We start from the raw sequence: 16,009 nt of genomic DNA on the forward strand, positions 1-16,009 counted from the left end.
AGTGTAGTGGCATGATCTCGGCTCACTGTAACCTCTGCCTCCCAGGCTCAAACAATCCTACCCCCTCAAGTTGCCTGGACTATAGGTGCACACCACCATGACCAGTAAATTTTTGTATTTTTGTAGAGATGGGGTTTCACCATGTTACCCAGGCTGGTCTCGAACTCCTGAGCTCAAGCGATCCACCCACCTTGCCTCCCAAAGTGCTGAAATTACATGTGTGAGCCACCATGCCTGGCTGTGAAGTTTAATTTATAAATTAAGCACAGAAATAGATTAACAATAATAATAACAGGCCGGGCGCGGTGGCTCAAGCCTGTAATCCCAGCACTTTGGGAGGCCGAGACGGGCGGATCACAAGGTCAGGAGATCGAGACCATCCTGGCTAACACAGTGAAACCCCATCTCTACTAAAAAATACAAAAAACGGGCGAGGTAGCGAGCGCCTGTAGTCCCAGCTACTCGGGAGGCTGAGGCAGGAGAATGGCCGGAACCCGGGAAGCAGAGCTTGCAGTGAGCTGAGATTGCGCCACTGCACTCCAGCCTGGGCGACAGAGCGAGACTCCATCTCAGAAAAAAAAAAAAAATAATAATAATAATAATAGCATAATGTAATAACAGTTATCACACACTGTTGCTGTAACTTCTGCAGTTAGAAATTCGACAGCAAAACTAGTATGAATTTTTCCTTCTTCACAATTTCACACATAGAAGATTCATTCTTAGGGTAGATCTTAGCAACCACAGGATAGGATTACGTTTTCTTTCCTTAATTTTAGATTCCAGGGGGTACATGTTCAAGTTTGTTATCTGTGTATACTGCATGATGCTGAGGTTTGGGATATGAATCATCACGTTACAGAAGTACTGAGCATAGTACTCAAAGTTAAACTTTTCAACCGTTGTACTCCCCCTTCCCTCAGTTTCCCCTCTAGGGATCCCTGTTTTTTCCTTATTAAGTTGAGAACTTTTACCTTTTGACTTAAAGGAAGCACTTTATGGCTTCTCTCAGGCATATCAAAATTGCCAGCGTCACTATTACACTTTGGGGCCATTAAGTAAAATAAGGGTTACCTGGAACACAAGCACTGCAATAGCAGACAGTCGATCTGATCACTGAGAAAGCTACTAAGTGACTAACGGGCGGGTAGCATACACAGTGTGGATGAACAAAGGGACGATTCACGTACCAGATGGAATGGGGCAGGACAGCGCAAGATTTCATCACCCTGCAACTGCAACTTAAAGCTTATGAATTGTTTCTAGAATGCTCTCTTTAATATTTTCAAACCTCAGTTGACCTAGGGTAACTGAAACCGTGGAAAGTAAAGGCACAGATGAAGGGGGACTACTGTAAAGTGTTTTCCTGACTTCTGTAAACCATTCTGGCAAAGTCTCAAACCTAAGGAAGTGGTCATGGAACCCCTGTTTACAGCTGATTGGTCAGAAGTACAAGTGGCCCAGGACTTGCAGATGGCATCTGAAGAAGGGCAATTTTGTGGGACTGAGTCCCTTTAATTTGAGAGATCTAACACAAGCTCCAGATATATAATGTCAGAATTGAACTGAGTCGTTGGACACCCAGTTGGTGTCCAGAGAATTGGGGAGTTGGTTGGTGTCAGAAAACAAATCACAGAACATAAAGAATATTTTCATCATCACAGAAAGTTATATTGGAATGAGAGGGGAAAGAAAATCTAGCTTAGGTTTGAATATTAGGAAGGGCTCTTCAACTCAGTGGTGGCTGAAGTATTCTGAGAATAGGACATCTGGGAAACTAGCTCAAATTAGAATCTACCTACCTGAGCCAAAGATGTTAAAATCTGATCAGACCAGAGTTATTTTCTAACTCAGTCCTTTCAGGCTGAGACTTAATGATCTTCCCTCTTTATGGGCAGAGAAACTAAGATACACTGTAAGGAAGTCAACTGCTCAAGTTATACAATAAACCTATAGATCTCAGGATTAAAACTCACAGTTTCCACCTAATTGTTTGGCTCCCTGAGCTCTCCCTCTGAGGCTTGTCTCAGCCCAGCTGTCAGACTGACAGATTCACTTGTAAGCTGTCAATCACAATCAGAGGCATCATCTGACAGGGTATGGATAAAGTGAGTTAAAGATTGACTGCTGGAAGGTCACAGGCCTTTAATTCCACACAGTCCCCAAAGTGTCACACATGCCCAAGTTAGAATGGGACTTTCAGGCACTGGCAGCTATCGTAAGTATATTAACAAGAAAACCTGTGCTCAGACAGAAAGAGGTGAATGTCCTATGGGGTGAGGAAGAGTTCGATGTCATTCAATCCGAACCAACATAAAATGAGAAACTTAATTACAGACTGCTGACTGCCAGCTTGAAAACTGCTGGTAAACCATTTCTAAAGCAAAGATGTAATTTGCAGAAGAGTAGTCTACAAGGTTAGAGGCAAGGATTTATTATCCAAAGATCAACTCTTGGATTTTTTTTTTAACAGAAAAAACTTAAAAAAAAAAAATTCCAAAACTCAAAGTCCTTCTTCCATGTACATTCCTTCCTTAGCAAAACCAACTCCCCAGAGGTGACCAGTGTTAATCTGTTAAATATTCCTCCTGCCTTTCTTCTAAACATAGGCAATAATTTAAAATATATAAAGAAAAAAGATATATAAAGGCATATGTACACTTGCTTTAAAAGGGTAGGGAAGGGAGATGTTATACAAAGTCTTCTGGAACATGTTTTCAAATTTTATTATCTTGGACTTCTTTCCATGTCAGTAATTTTTTTTTTTTTTAAGGGACAGGGTCTCACTCTGTTACCCAGGGCTGGGGTGCAGTGGCACAATCATAGCTCACTGAAGCCTCTAACTTCTGGGCCCAAGTGATCCTCCTGCTGCCACACCCAGCTAACTTTTTTGTAAAGATGGTGTCACAAGATTCTTCAGGTGTCATTTTTCCAGCCAGAAGCTGCTGTGGCCAGCAGCACCTTTGCCCGAGTTTTGCTTGGGCCTGCTGGGCTCGTTCGGCCCACTTGGCCTGGCAGGCTGCACTCAGTATTGCTTGGGGCCACTAGGCCTGTTCCATCCACTTGGTCTAGCGGGCTGTGCTCTGTTCATGCTACCATCCCAGATCCCACTCCTGCCAAGGGCGAGCCAGGCTCGGAGTGGCAAGGGGGCATGAGTGAGTGAGCATGGGGTCCAGCCACTGCGCACAGCCAGGCACACTGGCTGCTGTGGCTGGGCAGGCAGCTCCAGATGCTGGCACAGGCACCAGCTCCATGTGAGGCTGTGGCTGGACCAGGCATACCACAAGCGGCTTCCACTGTGGACTCTGGGGAACATGGTGGTGCCCAGAAGCGTGGAGATGCCAGGAACCGCAAAGCCCCAAAGAGGGTGTCACAGCTCTGGCCCAGGGAGCCCTTGGGTCTGTTATAACTCTTTCAGTCCCGCCATTCAGTGAGTCCCAAGTTCTTGTCTTGCATACAGGAAGAATGAGGTATGCAGACAACTGGAGGGTGAGCAAGGCAAAGAGTTGCTTTATTAAGTGATGGTACAGCTCTAAGGAGACCCAAAGTAGATAGCTCCTTTCCACAGGCAGGTCAACCCGTTGAGTGCAGCTCTCAGCAGAGAGGAGACCCAGAATGGGCAGCTCTTATCTGCAGGCAGGTCATCCCAACATCTGCAGCCCTCAACAGAAAGGAGACCCAGTGTGGGTAACCCATTTCCACAGGCACGTCCTCCCAGTGTCTGCCCAAGTCTGGCTGAGTCCAGGGTTTTTACAGTCTTCAGAAGTGTGTGCTGACTGGTCCATGGGCAGCCACGGGCAGGCCCAGAAAAAGCACCTTAAGTTCTCACTCTGGGCCACAGACTCCACCTGGAATTGAGAGCCTGGCCCCTGTGCTTCAGGCCATCCCTGGCTTGAAGGTGGGGCTTCACCAAGACCTGCCCCTTTCCACCCAGGAGCCTGTCTGCCAGGGGCACCTGCAGGCCCATGATGAGTCACCCTCAGCACCCCTTTGGCCTCCCTCTTGTGCTCACTGGCACCCAAAGTCTGGAGGGGGTCGAGGTGGTAGGAAGCTGGCATGTCAGCACCACCCCAAGACGCGCAAACCCAGCCAGGCTGCAATAGTGCCCAGGCTCGGCTTCAACTTTGCTCCAAAATCAGAGCAGGAGTCAGGAGCGGGAAGAGGCCAGGCAGTGGGAGCAGGCACTTCTGAGCCTGTGGGGGAAAGGGGTCTTCCCGGACCTCCAAGAGCGCAGGGATGCCTGGGTCTGTAGCCAGGGCTGAGTGATTGCAGCTGCACCCACGAGGGTGGGCTCCCACCCCACTAACTCATAAGGGGGCAGGGATCCCGCTGTTCCTGGCTCCTGCCAGCTCCATGGAACATGCAGCCCTGGCTGCATGGCCCCACTATGGCTGGCATTTTTGAAGCAGCTGCTCTAGACAGGCCTCCATTGCCATCAATGGGGTCTTGCTATGTTGCCCAGTCTGGCCTTGAACTCTTGGCCTCAAGTGATCTTACGGCTTCAGTCTCCCAAGTAGCTGGGATTACAGGTGCATGCCACCACTCCCGGCTCATGTCAGTAAACTGACATCTATTCTGTTTCATTGATTCTAAGAGGCACTTTCTTTTCCTCTCACTTTAATATCTCTGAAATTGGAGTGCTTCTTATAATCAATGATGTTTTACAACTGTTATCAGTCAGGTAGCAGTGTGATGGAATTGTGTGAAAACCTTCCATTGCATCTTTCTGGTAAGATGAGGCATAAGTGTGTCTTAGAAATACAGTCATTCTTTTAATCATCTGCATAGTCTACAAAACAGATGCCCATAATTTATGTAATTCTCTACTTACACTAAATTCTCCAAAGAAATTCTGGATTTTTAAAGGGTAATAAGCACACTAAAAATGTTAATAGGCATTGCCAAAGTCTGTGAAATTATGCTCCTGATAGAGAGTAAAAGTGTCCATTTCTAACACTGGGTATTAACAGCAATCTTTTAAAATATTTGTTAATCTCAAAGATTTTAGGAGTGTTTTAAATCATTTTTTAGAAACATTTGATAACTTTGCTGCCCTATGTGAAAAAAAATTTTTTGAGATAATTGTACATTTATCTGCACTCAAAAGAAATAACACAGAGGTGAGGCCGGGCGCAGTGGCTCAAGCCTGTAATCCCAGCTGACTTTGGGAGGCCGAGGCAGGTGGATCACAAGGTCAGGAGATTGAGACTATCCTGGCTAACATGGTGAAACTCTTGTCTCTACTAAAAATACAAAAAATTAGCCGGGCGTGGTGGTAGGCGCCTGTAGTCCCAGTTACTAGGGAGGCTGAGGCAGGAGAATGGCGTGAACCCGGGAGGTGGAGCTTGCAGTGAGCCGAGATTGTGCCACTGCACACTCCAGCCTGGGCAACAGAGCAAGACTCCGTCTCAAAAAAAAAAAAAAAAAGAAATAATACAGAGGTTTTATGTACACTTTATCCAGTTTTCTCTAATGGTGACATTTTGGAAAACTATAGTACACTATCACAACCAAGATGCTGGCATTGATACTGTGGTATAAGAAATACATATACGATCTTTGTCCCTAGTTCCTGGCAGAGTTCCTAAAACCCTTGGACTATTCTGAGTGATAGAAGTGTCTTTTGTTATTCATTAAGTCCCTTAATGAGGTGACTATTGGTGGGTCCCTAGATAGCTTCAGAAACAGAGAAATCAAGGATGTGATTAGATAGGGTTATCCCAGCTACTTGGGAGGCTGAGGCAGGAGAAACGCTGGAACCCAGGAGGCAGACATTGCGGTGAGGTGGTATCGCACCACTGCATTCCAGCCTGGGCAACAGAGCTAGATTCCCTCTCAAAAGAAAAAAAGAAATTTCAGCCCTACCCTCTGACTTCTGGGAAGGGGAGAGGGGCTGGAGACTGAGCTCTACACTGAAGGCCAATAATTTAATCAACCATGTCTATGTAACAGATTCTCCATATAAACCCCTAAGCAATGGAGTTTGGAGAGTTGGTGAATACATCCCTGTGCCAAGAGGGTGACACACTCCAACTCCATGGGGACAAAGGCTTTGTACTCGGAACCCTTTGGGTCTCACCCTATGTACTTCCTCATCTGACTGTTCATTTTTATCCTTTAAAATAAACTAACAGTAACTATAGCTTTTTTTTTTAGTTCTGTGAGTCACTCTAGCAAATTACCAACTTTGGGGCGAAGTGCTGGGAATCCCAAAAATTGTAGCCAAGTGAGACAAAAGTGTAGGTAATCTGAGGATCCAATATTGGGGTTGGCATCTGAAGTGAGGACAGTCATGTGGGACTGAGCCCTTAAGCATGTGGAATCTGACACTAACTCCCAGGTAGTTAGTGTCAGAATTGAATTGAATTGTTGGACAAATTAGAGAACCGGAGAATTGGTTGGTATAGGAAAAAACATCTCAGATAAAATCGACTGGCTCTTGTCTCTTGTTCAGATTTCCCCAGTTTTACCTGTACTCATTTGTGTTTGTGTATGTATTTAGTTCCACGTAATTTTACCACATGTGCAGATTCATGTATACACTGCCACAGTTAAGATACAGAACAGGTCCCTCACCACAAGGATCCTTCCTATTGCTACTTCCTTCCCCTCCTTAATCCTTGTCAACCATTAAATAATTTGTTCTCCATTTAGATAATTTTGTCATTTCAAGTATGTTACATAAAAATCTTTGCAAATCATATATTTGATATGGGACTAGTATCCAGAATATATGAGCAACACCTAACTCAACAATAAAACCAAAAATAACCAGGCAGGTGTGGTGGCTCACACCTTTAATCCCAGCACTCTGGGAGGCTGAGGAGAACAGATCACTGGAGGACAGGAGTTCAAGACCAGTCTGGCCAACATGGCAAAACCCTGTCTCTACTAAAAAGTAGCAGGGAGTGGTGGCACGTGCTTGTAATCCCAGCTACTGAGGAAGCTGAGGCATGAAAATCACTTGAACTCAGGAGGCAGAGGTTGCAGTGAGCCAAGACCGCACCATTACACTCTAGCCTGGGCAATAGAGCGAGACTCTGTCTCAAAAAGAGAAAAGGATTTTGTATTAGTCTGTTCTTACACTGCTAATAAAGACATATGAGACTGGGTAATTTATCAAGGAAAGAGATTTAACTGACTCACAGTTCAGCATGGCTAGGGAAGTCTCAAGAAACTTAACAACCACGGGGAAAGGGGAAGCAAACACGTCCTTCTTCACAGGGCAGCAGGAAGGAGAATAAGTGCCCAGCGAATGATGGTTTTATAAGGGGTTTCCCTTATAAAACCATCAGATCTTATGTCACTATGATGAGAACAGGATGGGGCAAACCACCCCCATGATTCAATTCTCTACACCTGGTCCCTCCCACAACACATGGGGATTACGGGAACTACAATTCAAGATGAGATTCGGGTGGGGACACAGTCAAAATGTATCAGATTTGAATAGACATTTCCCCAGAAAAGATATACAAATGGCCAATAAACCCAAGAAAAGAGACTTAACATCATTAGCCATTAGGGAAATTCAAACCACAATGAGATGTCCCTGCACATCCATTAGGATGGCCATACCCAAAAAGATAATAACAAGTGTTAACAAAGATGTAAAGAAAGTAGAACTCTCATACATTGCTGGTAGGAATGTAAAATGGTGTGGTCACTTTGGAAAAACAGTTTGGCAGTTTCTCAAAAAGTTGAACACAGAGTTACCATATGACCCAGTATTTCTACTCCTAGGAATATACCCAATGAAAGCAAATAGCCACACAAAAAGTTGTACACAAGTATTTATAGCAACACTATTCATAATACTAAAGAAGTGGAAACAACCCAAATATCCATCAAATGATGGAATTGCAATAATTTGTAATGGCAATAAAAAAGAATGAAGTACATATTATAAAACAGATGAACCTTGAAAACATGCTAAGTGAAAGAAGTCAGTCACGAAAGACTATATACTGCATTATTCCATTTATAAGAAATGTACAAAATAAGCAAATATACAGAGACAAAATAGAATAATGGTTGCCTAAAGCTGGGGGCTTACAGAGAATCTGGAGTGACGGCTAATGGGTACAGGGTTTCTTTTTGGGGTGACAACAATATTCTCAAAGTAGATTGTGGTGATGGTCACAAAACTCTGCATATACCAAAAAAACCACTGAATCGTACACTTTAAGCAGGTGAAATGTGTGGTATGTGAATCATATCTCAAGTAAAACATAAGAATGCTTTATAAATGGAATCATAAAGTGTATAACCTTTTGAGATTAGCTTTTTTCACTCAGTATAATTTCTGGAGATTGATTCAGGTTGTTGCATGTATGAATATTTTATTCTCATTCCTTTGTATTGTTGAGTAATATTGCATTATATGAATCTACCAGTCTAAGCTACTTTTTAATCATACTGAGAATGAGTATCTTTTACTATAGTACCAAGTAATATTCTTTTCTCCTGTGAGTTGTTTTTTCATATCCTTGGCACCTTTTCCTAACACCCCCTTTGTATTAGTTCTTTATCATATGTACTACAAATTCTTTTTCCCAACTTAACTCTGCTTACAATGATTTTTACAATTAAGTTTTTAACTTTTATGTAGTGAAATATTCTTCTTCATTTTCTTCTAGTACTCTTAATGGCTACTTTTTAAAAAAAATTAAAACCTTTAATTAAATCTTAACTTATTTTAGCATAAGAAGTTAGCAAGTAGAATCTTTGGATCCACCAGCAGTGTGATATAGTAGAAAGATCCAGGGGCTAGGAATCAGAATGATTGGGTTCTAGTCTTGGCTATGCCACTACCTAGCCCACTCTGGGCAGACAACCAGTCTGTGGAACCTGCCTTTTATGCTTAACATGGTTTTGGTAAATAAGTAAGATTATAGACTTATAACAGGATTCTCAAAAAATGTTCAAGAGATGCCTTTTTATGAAAAAAACTTAAAACATTATATATATATGCTTGTATCACTTACAATACTATTCTCATTTCATGTGCTATCTACTAGAAAACTCACACTATCAGCCTCAGACAGAGGTAGCTTGCCCTCCCGCAAATCCTGTGTCTAAAGAAGTCAAGTGATTTGCCTAGGGTCACAGGTGAAGTCTAAGGAGGAGCTGGTTTCAGTAGTAAACCCAATTAGCTATACCCCAGCCTTCCTCCTGAGTCAGAGACCACCATTCTTCTGTCCGCTTAAAATGAACTGTCATCTTGTATTCATATCTATACATTAAAAAGAAAACAAATGAAAAACTACTGTCTGAAAAATGTACAGCCTATAATTAGGAGGTGGTGGGGTGTTAGCAGAGAGTAGAATCAGAGGGCTGAATTTCAAGTTATAGGCTCCTACCTTGCTTCCGACAGCCTGGGATTTTGATAAAGGCCCCATAGTCTGTCACCATAGCAACCTATAAAGATGGGGGAAAAAATCAATGTCACATAAATAAGAATCTTTCTTTTGTAGCATTTAACCTAGTCTCCCCAAATTTGTACTTCATATTGACTGCCTCTGTATGCTACAAAACTGCCTAAAAATGATGCTCTGTCAAACATTCTTTCTGTTTTTTTTTGAAATTTAGACTGACAGGTATGTGTGTACACATTAAAAACACTGGTGAGATTAGAGTGTTGTCACACGGTGTGATGATACTGAGGAATACCCAAATTCTATACCCAGTAAAAACAACAATGGAGTTTCATGAACAAAGGGAACATTTGATATTACCAAAGGAGTTTCATGAACAAAAGGAGCAAAAAGCAAAAAACCAGTTAATAAAGTTATGCTTTATATTAGCTAGGACTGAGGCCTCCAAACCCAATACAGAGAACTTTAATAAATTTGGGATGGATCACGCAGGGCATTCCTCCCCTCATACCTGAACTTCAAATCAAACTAGAGCATACAGTCTGTTACATTTAACTCCAAGTCTGAGTCTTGGGTTTCATCAAGACAACTAGATAAAAAGCCAATACATACACATCTGACAGAACCTGATCTAATCAGAGAGAAAGAGCTGTCTCCCCAGTCTTCTGCAGAGTTGTCTAAGATGAAGAAGTTAGAGGCTTGATGGGTCGATGTAACAGGCAACCAATAAATGTTCGTGATGAAAGGCCCAGAACCCTTGCCAGATAAACCCAAGCTCTAGCTCTCTCTTCCCGCTGTAGCCTACTCCATCCCCCCACCTATGGATTGAGGGTAATGTTGTCACTATATACTGAATTTAACACTAAATGTTTATTTGTAAAATATTCAATATAATCTTACATATACAAACTTTATTCTTTTCAGTGGTTTTAATTAGCTGCTTCATCTTGAGCACTGTTTCAGCTTCACCATAACTAAAACAAGGATAGTAAATAAAACAATCCCAACTACACTATTTACTAATATATACTGAATACTCACTATATGCAAAATAATATTCAAAATGTTTTGCATAATCCTCATGTCACTGTATGGAGTTGGTACTATTATTCCCATTCAATAGATGACAAAAGATGCATGAAGAGATTAAGTAACTTATCGGAGGTCCAAGGCTAAATAAGTAGCAGAGCTGAGATTTGAATCTGGAATCTTAAATACACTAGAGCTGCTCATGGGTTCCCTCTAACTATAAAATTCTAATGGCCAAAAGCAATGTGGTATCCGATATCCAATCTGTTCCTAGAAAGCATATACAGTAGATCCTTATGCTGCAAATGAAGTGGAATAGTATAGGTGTATCTGGGTGCTATGCCATGTGCCTGTAGTCCCAGCTACTCCAGAGGCTGAGGCCAGAGGGTGGCCTGAGCCCAGGAGTTGAGTCCAGCCTGGATAACATAGCAAGACCCCATCTCCAAAAAAGCATTTAAAAAAATAAAAGAAAAAATAACAGTATAGGTAAAGAAAGTGAACAGGCTCTGGAGTGAAAGATGTGGCTTCTAATCCTAGCTCTGCCATTTCCCATCTGTGGGATCTTGCACACGACTTGCCTTTCAGGGCCTAAGTTCCCATTTGTTCTCACTTTGCTGCTGCAGATAACAAATGATGTACATAAAGTGACTGACATAGGTGTATGGCACATAATGGACATTCAACAAAGTGTAGCTTTTCAATAATTTACAGTCTAAGACACTGAAGCACAAAAAGATTAGTGACTGGTAGGAAGGCACACAACTACTTAAGAGTTATGGAGGCCAGGTGCGGTGGCTCACGCCTGTAATCCTAGTACTTTGAAAGGGCAAGGCAGGTGGATCACCTGAGGTCAGGAGTTCCAAACCAGCTTGGCCAATATGGTGAAACCCCGTCTCTACTAAAAAAATACAAAAATTAGCTGGGTCTGGTGGTGGGCGTCTGTAATCCCAGTTACTCGGGAGGCTGAGGCAGAAGAATCACTTGAACCTGGGAAGCAGAGGTTAGAGTGAGCCAAGATGGTGCCACTGTACTCCAGCCTGGGCAACAAGAACAATACTTCGTCTCAAAAAAAAAAAAAAAGGAATAGAACCTCGGTCCCTTGACTACCTAGTCCAGTGCCTTATACTTCACCAAATATCATCATTACCCACTTCAGTGTTAGGATGGAAACAGATAAAAACTTTCATTCTCATTTTTTAATGGAGACATTGGGACGGAGCACTTGAATTAACTCTCCAAGACACAACAGGAAGAATGGGTTACGAACCAAAAGTTCTAAACTCATGTTTTATACTGATGAACATGCTATGCTGGGTTAGGAACCAGAGTCCCAAAGAAACAGTACAATCACACAGACACTTAAAATCAAGGCAAGGTAGAGCCAATGAAATGACTTTAGAGATTAGCTGGTCCAGTTCTACCATGTTTCAAATGAGGAATGTAGAGATCAGAGATACAAACTGCTTACCTGAGTTTACAAAGCAATTTGTTCTTTGTAAGAGAGGGCCACATAATAAAGATAAGTCTCCCAATTTTTAATTGAAATAAAAGCAAATCCCTTCTTTCTGGACCAACTGAAGGCACTTTAGTTTTTGTTCCACAGTTCTAGAAAGAGGACTGAAAAGTCTCATACTGTGTAACAACATTATTAAAGAGCATAATCATCTAACAAACTTGAAAGTAGCATCTGGGTCAGGCACAGTGGCTCACACCTATAATGCCAGCACTTTGGGAGGCTGAGGCAGGTGGATCACTTGATGCAAGGAGTTCAAGACCAGCCTGGCCAACATGGCAAAACCCCATCTCTACTAAAAATACAAAATTAAGCTGGGCATGGTGGCACATGCCTGTAATCCCAGCTACTTGGGTAGCTGAGGCATAAGAATCGTTTGAACCCAGGAGGTCATGGTTGCAGTGAGCCAAGATCACGCTACTGCACTCCAGCCTGGGTGACAGAGCAAGACTCTGTCAATAAATAAATAAATAACTGAATAAATAAATAAATAAATAAATCTGGAAGTTAGAGCCAAAATCACCTCGTTGCTGTAAATTAAGACAATCTCACTTTTCAATCCTGAAGTTCCAGTGTCACATTATGGTCTTTAGAGGTAATGTAACAGACCTTAATTTGGCCTCTCCCAAAAGGAAAGGTTAATATGCTCCAGAATGGATGCACTCAACTGTTTAGGCATTTTTTCAGATTTCTAGCGCCAGGTGTTTTCATCACTGTGTCTCCTAGAGTGCAGTCACACCTGCCATAGATGATCATGCAGTCTGCCTGGTGCCCCAACAACAATTAGTCAAATAGCTCAGGGGAAAAAATTCAATAACTATCTCAACTGAACTCATCAGAGCTTAGGTAAAATAAATTTCCCATCTTCAGATTATAGGTGGCAAATGGCCTTGAAACTTGTTATCACCATAATCTAAATGAAGAATTTGAGGCTCAGGGGCATAAGTTACTTGTCAAAAGTCACTAAGTTAGATAGTAGCATAGACAAGTACAACACAGACTTTTTTTTTTTACTTCTAGTCCAATGCTATTTCGACCCTACCAACATGAATCTCCCCTCAGCATTTCTTTGGCTATGGGAAGCCTAAGCTAAATCCTAAGTCTCACTGTTATGCTTATACCTCCTACCATGTATTAATATAATGCACTCTGCTACCAACATGCTTCTCAGAGAATGAGGATGAATATTGGCTTCTCAGCAACTTAATTACTAAGTCCCAAATCCCTGCTGAGTTCACCAAGAGAAGTGCTGGGACATGGGCTGCAACACCACCTTCTTCAAGGACAACTAGTCCTATGAGGCTTGGGCTCCACTTTAAGCACCTACCTACTATGTACAAGATACCATGTCAGGTACTGTGAAATAAAGACAACTTTAAAAAAGGGATGCCCAGTCATTTTAAATGAATTTGAAGTAGTTACCAAGACATACGAGAAAATCATGGCCTCTGCTCTACAGTAACTCACAATATAGTAGTGGTGAGAGACATATACAAGTAATAATAATACAAGACAGACTAGGATAAATGCTGTAACAGAGGTGTACCAACAAATGACCGTAGAACCACCAAATTTATATTCCTCCTATAACTCAATTCAGTCAAAAGAATTCTCTTGGTTGGGTGTGGTGCCTCATGCCTATAATCCCAGCACTCTGGGAGGCCAAGGCAGATGGATCACTTGAGGTCAGGAGTTCGAGACCAGCCTGGTCAACATGGTGAAAACCCATCTCTACTAAAAATACAAAAATTAGCTAGATGTGGTGGCATGCGCCTGTAATCCCAGCACTCTGGGAGGCTGAAGTGGATGGATCACGAGGTCAGGAGATCGAGACCATCCTGGCCAACACGGTGAAACCCCGTCTCTACTAAAAATGCAAAAAATTAGCCGGGCATGGCGGCAGACGCCTGTAGTCCCAGCTACTTGGCAGGCTGAGGCAGGAGAATGGCGTGAACCCGGGAGGCGGAGCTTGCAGTGAGCCGAGATGGCACCACTGCACTCCAGCCTAGGTGACTGGGCGAGACTCCGTCTCAAAAAAAAAAAAAAAAAGAATTCTCTTATGGGTCTTTTTGGTCCCTCCATACATTTATGTATACTTGGACAACCCCAGCTACAGTTTAGCAGAAAGTAAACTTGGAAAGAGGATCTGATTTAGAATCCTAGCTTTGCCATTTATCAACCAATGGGCGATTACCTAACTTCTGAAGAAGAGTCTCTTTATCTATCAAATAGAGTTAACAATTTCTTTAGAGAGATTAAATAACACAAAATGTATGAAAGTGCTAGTACAGATTAGGCTTACACATTTTTTTTTTAATTTTAATGTAACTCCTCTTCTTTGTAAATATTGGGTACTCATTAAATGTTCATTGGATTAATATTCTGAAAAGTTTCTTCGTTCCAATTTATCATATTTCTCTTTCCCTAACTCCAAGTCACTTCTAAACCATCCCTTTTCAAAATGTGCTACAGAAATAGTAAGTTAGAACCATAAAGTTCTCTCTGAACATTCCTAAAGACCATCCATCCTTGATAGTAATATATAAAACCTACAGTAATTCAAGCTCCATCTCATATAAGAAAAAGCTGTAGGTGGCCGGGCACAGTGGCTCACGCCTGTAATCCCAGCACTTTCGAAGGCTGAGGTGGGCGGATCACCTGAGGTCAGGAGTTTGAAATCAGCCTGGCCAACATGGCAAAACTCTGTCTCTACTAAAAATATACAAAAAATTAGCTGGGCGTGGTGGCTGACGCCTGTAGTTCCAGCTACTCCGGAGGCTGAGGCAGGAGAATCACTTGAATCCGGGAGGTGGAGGTTGCAGTGAGCCAAGATTGCACCACGCCACTGCACTCCAGCCTGGGCGACAGAGCGAGACTCTATCCAAAAAAAAAAAAAAAAAAGGAAGGGAGGGAGGAGAGGAAAGGAAGGAAGGAAGGGAGGGAGGGGAGGCGAGGAAGGAAGGGCTAGCTGTACGTTAGGATCCACTTTAGAAATCCGAGTTATTCTGTGGAGAGCAGAGTGTTCTTCCCTTTCTTTTGTGCAGTACCTGATGAGTGAGGGCTTCATGATCAGAAAAATCAGTTTCACCTCCAGTGCTACACTTCCTTCTTCTGAGCTCTGGTATCTTACTAACCTCTGGGGATACCATGAGCCATAAAGAAAAAGGACAGAGAGGCTTTAAAGAGCAGAGTTGTTTGCTATTTGTTAAAATGGTATTATCCTTTGTATCTTGACTGTTATATTACAAGTTGGGATCAACTTAACAGAAGTCAAGAGCCACAATTATCTATAACTGACTGACAGTCACAAAGTCTGTCCTCCAAGACCTGACATTATTAGGAGGTAAAACTTCTGTCAACCATACAAAGCAAGTATGAATACCAAGTATGAATATCAAGCATAAATGATAACATTAAAATACTACTGGCTCAGGCCAGTTGCAATGGCTTACACCTGATCCCAGCACTCTGGGAGGCTGAGGCAGGCAGATCGCTTGAGGTCAGGAGTTCAAGACCAGCCTGGACAACATAGTGAGACCTTGTCTCTACAGAAAAATTAGCCAGGTGTGGTGGTGTGTGCCTGTAGTCCCAGCTACCTCGGGGGCTGAGTGGGAGGATCACCTAAAACCCAGGAGGTGGAGGTTGCAGTGAGCCAAATCACACCACTGCAGTCCAGTCTGGGCAACAAAGTGAGACCTTGTCTTTAAAAAAAAAAAAAAAAAAAAAAGCCCAGTGGCTCACATCTGTAATCCCAGCACTTTGGGAGGCTGAGGCAGGTGGATCACCTGAGTTCAGGAGACTAGCCTGGCCAACATGGTGAAACCCTGTCTCTACCAAAAGTACAAAATTTAGCTGGGTGTGGTGGTGGGCGCCTGTAATCCCAGCTACTTAGGAGGCTGAGGCAGGAGAACTGCTTGAACCCGGGAGGCAGAGGCTGCAGTGAGCAGCTGCAGTGAGCCAAGATCGCACCATTGCACTCCAACCTGGGCAACAAGAGCAAAACTCCCTCTCAAAAAAAAAAACTACATGCTCTTATAAAACACTGAAAACAATTTTTTGGCTTTACTTTCACTTCAAGAGGAGGGAGCCA

General features: G+C 42.7%; 1 protein-coding gene across 7 annotated transcripts in view; it reads right to left on the reverse strand.

Annotated features, from left to right (window-relative positions):
- ZCCHC17 (zinc finger CCHC-type containing 17) overlaps positions 1–16,009 on the reverse strand; it is a 72,006-nt gene that overhangs the window by 38,132 nt on the left and 17,865 nt on the right. For 6 of the 7 annotated variants that reach the window (XM_033227386.1, XM_033227381.1, XM_033227385.1 and 3 more), the window contains one exon: positions 9,363–9,420. The exons of the other annotated variant lie outside the window; for it this stretch is intronic. In XM_033227386.1, coding sequence (XP_033083277.1) covers positions 9,363–9,420 — 58 coding nt within the window. The remainder of the gene's footprint in view (positions 1–9,362; positions 9,421–16,009) is intronic. 7 annotated transcript variants of the gene reach the window in all.

The sequence above is a fragment of the Trachypithecus francoisi genome, unplaced genomic scaffold (genome assembly GCF_009764315.1).
Source record: "Trachypithecus francoisi isolate TF-2019V2 unplaced genomic scaffold, Tfra_2.0 Lachesis_group12, whole genome shotgun sequence".
Lineage (NCBI taxonomy): Eukaryota > Metazoa > Chordata > Mammalia > Primates > Cercopithecidae > Trachypithecus > Trachypithecus francoisi.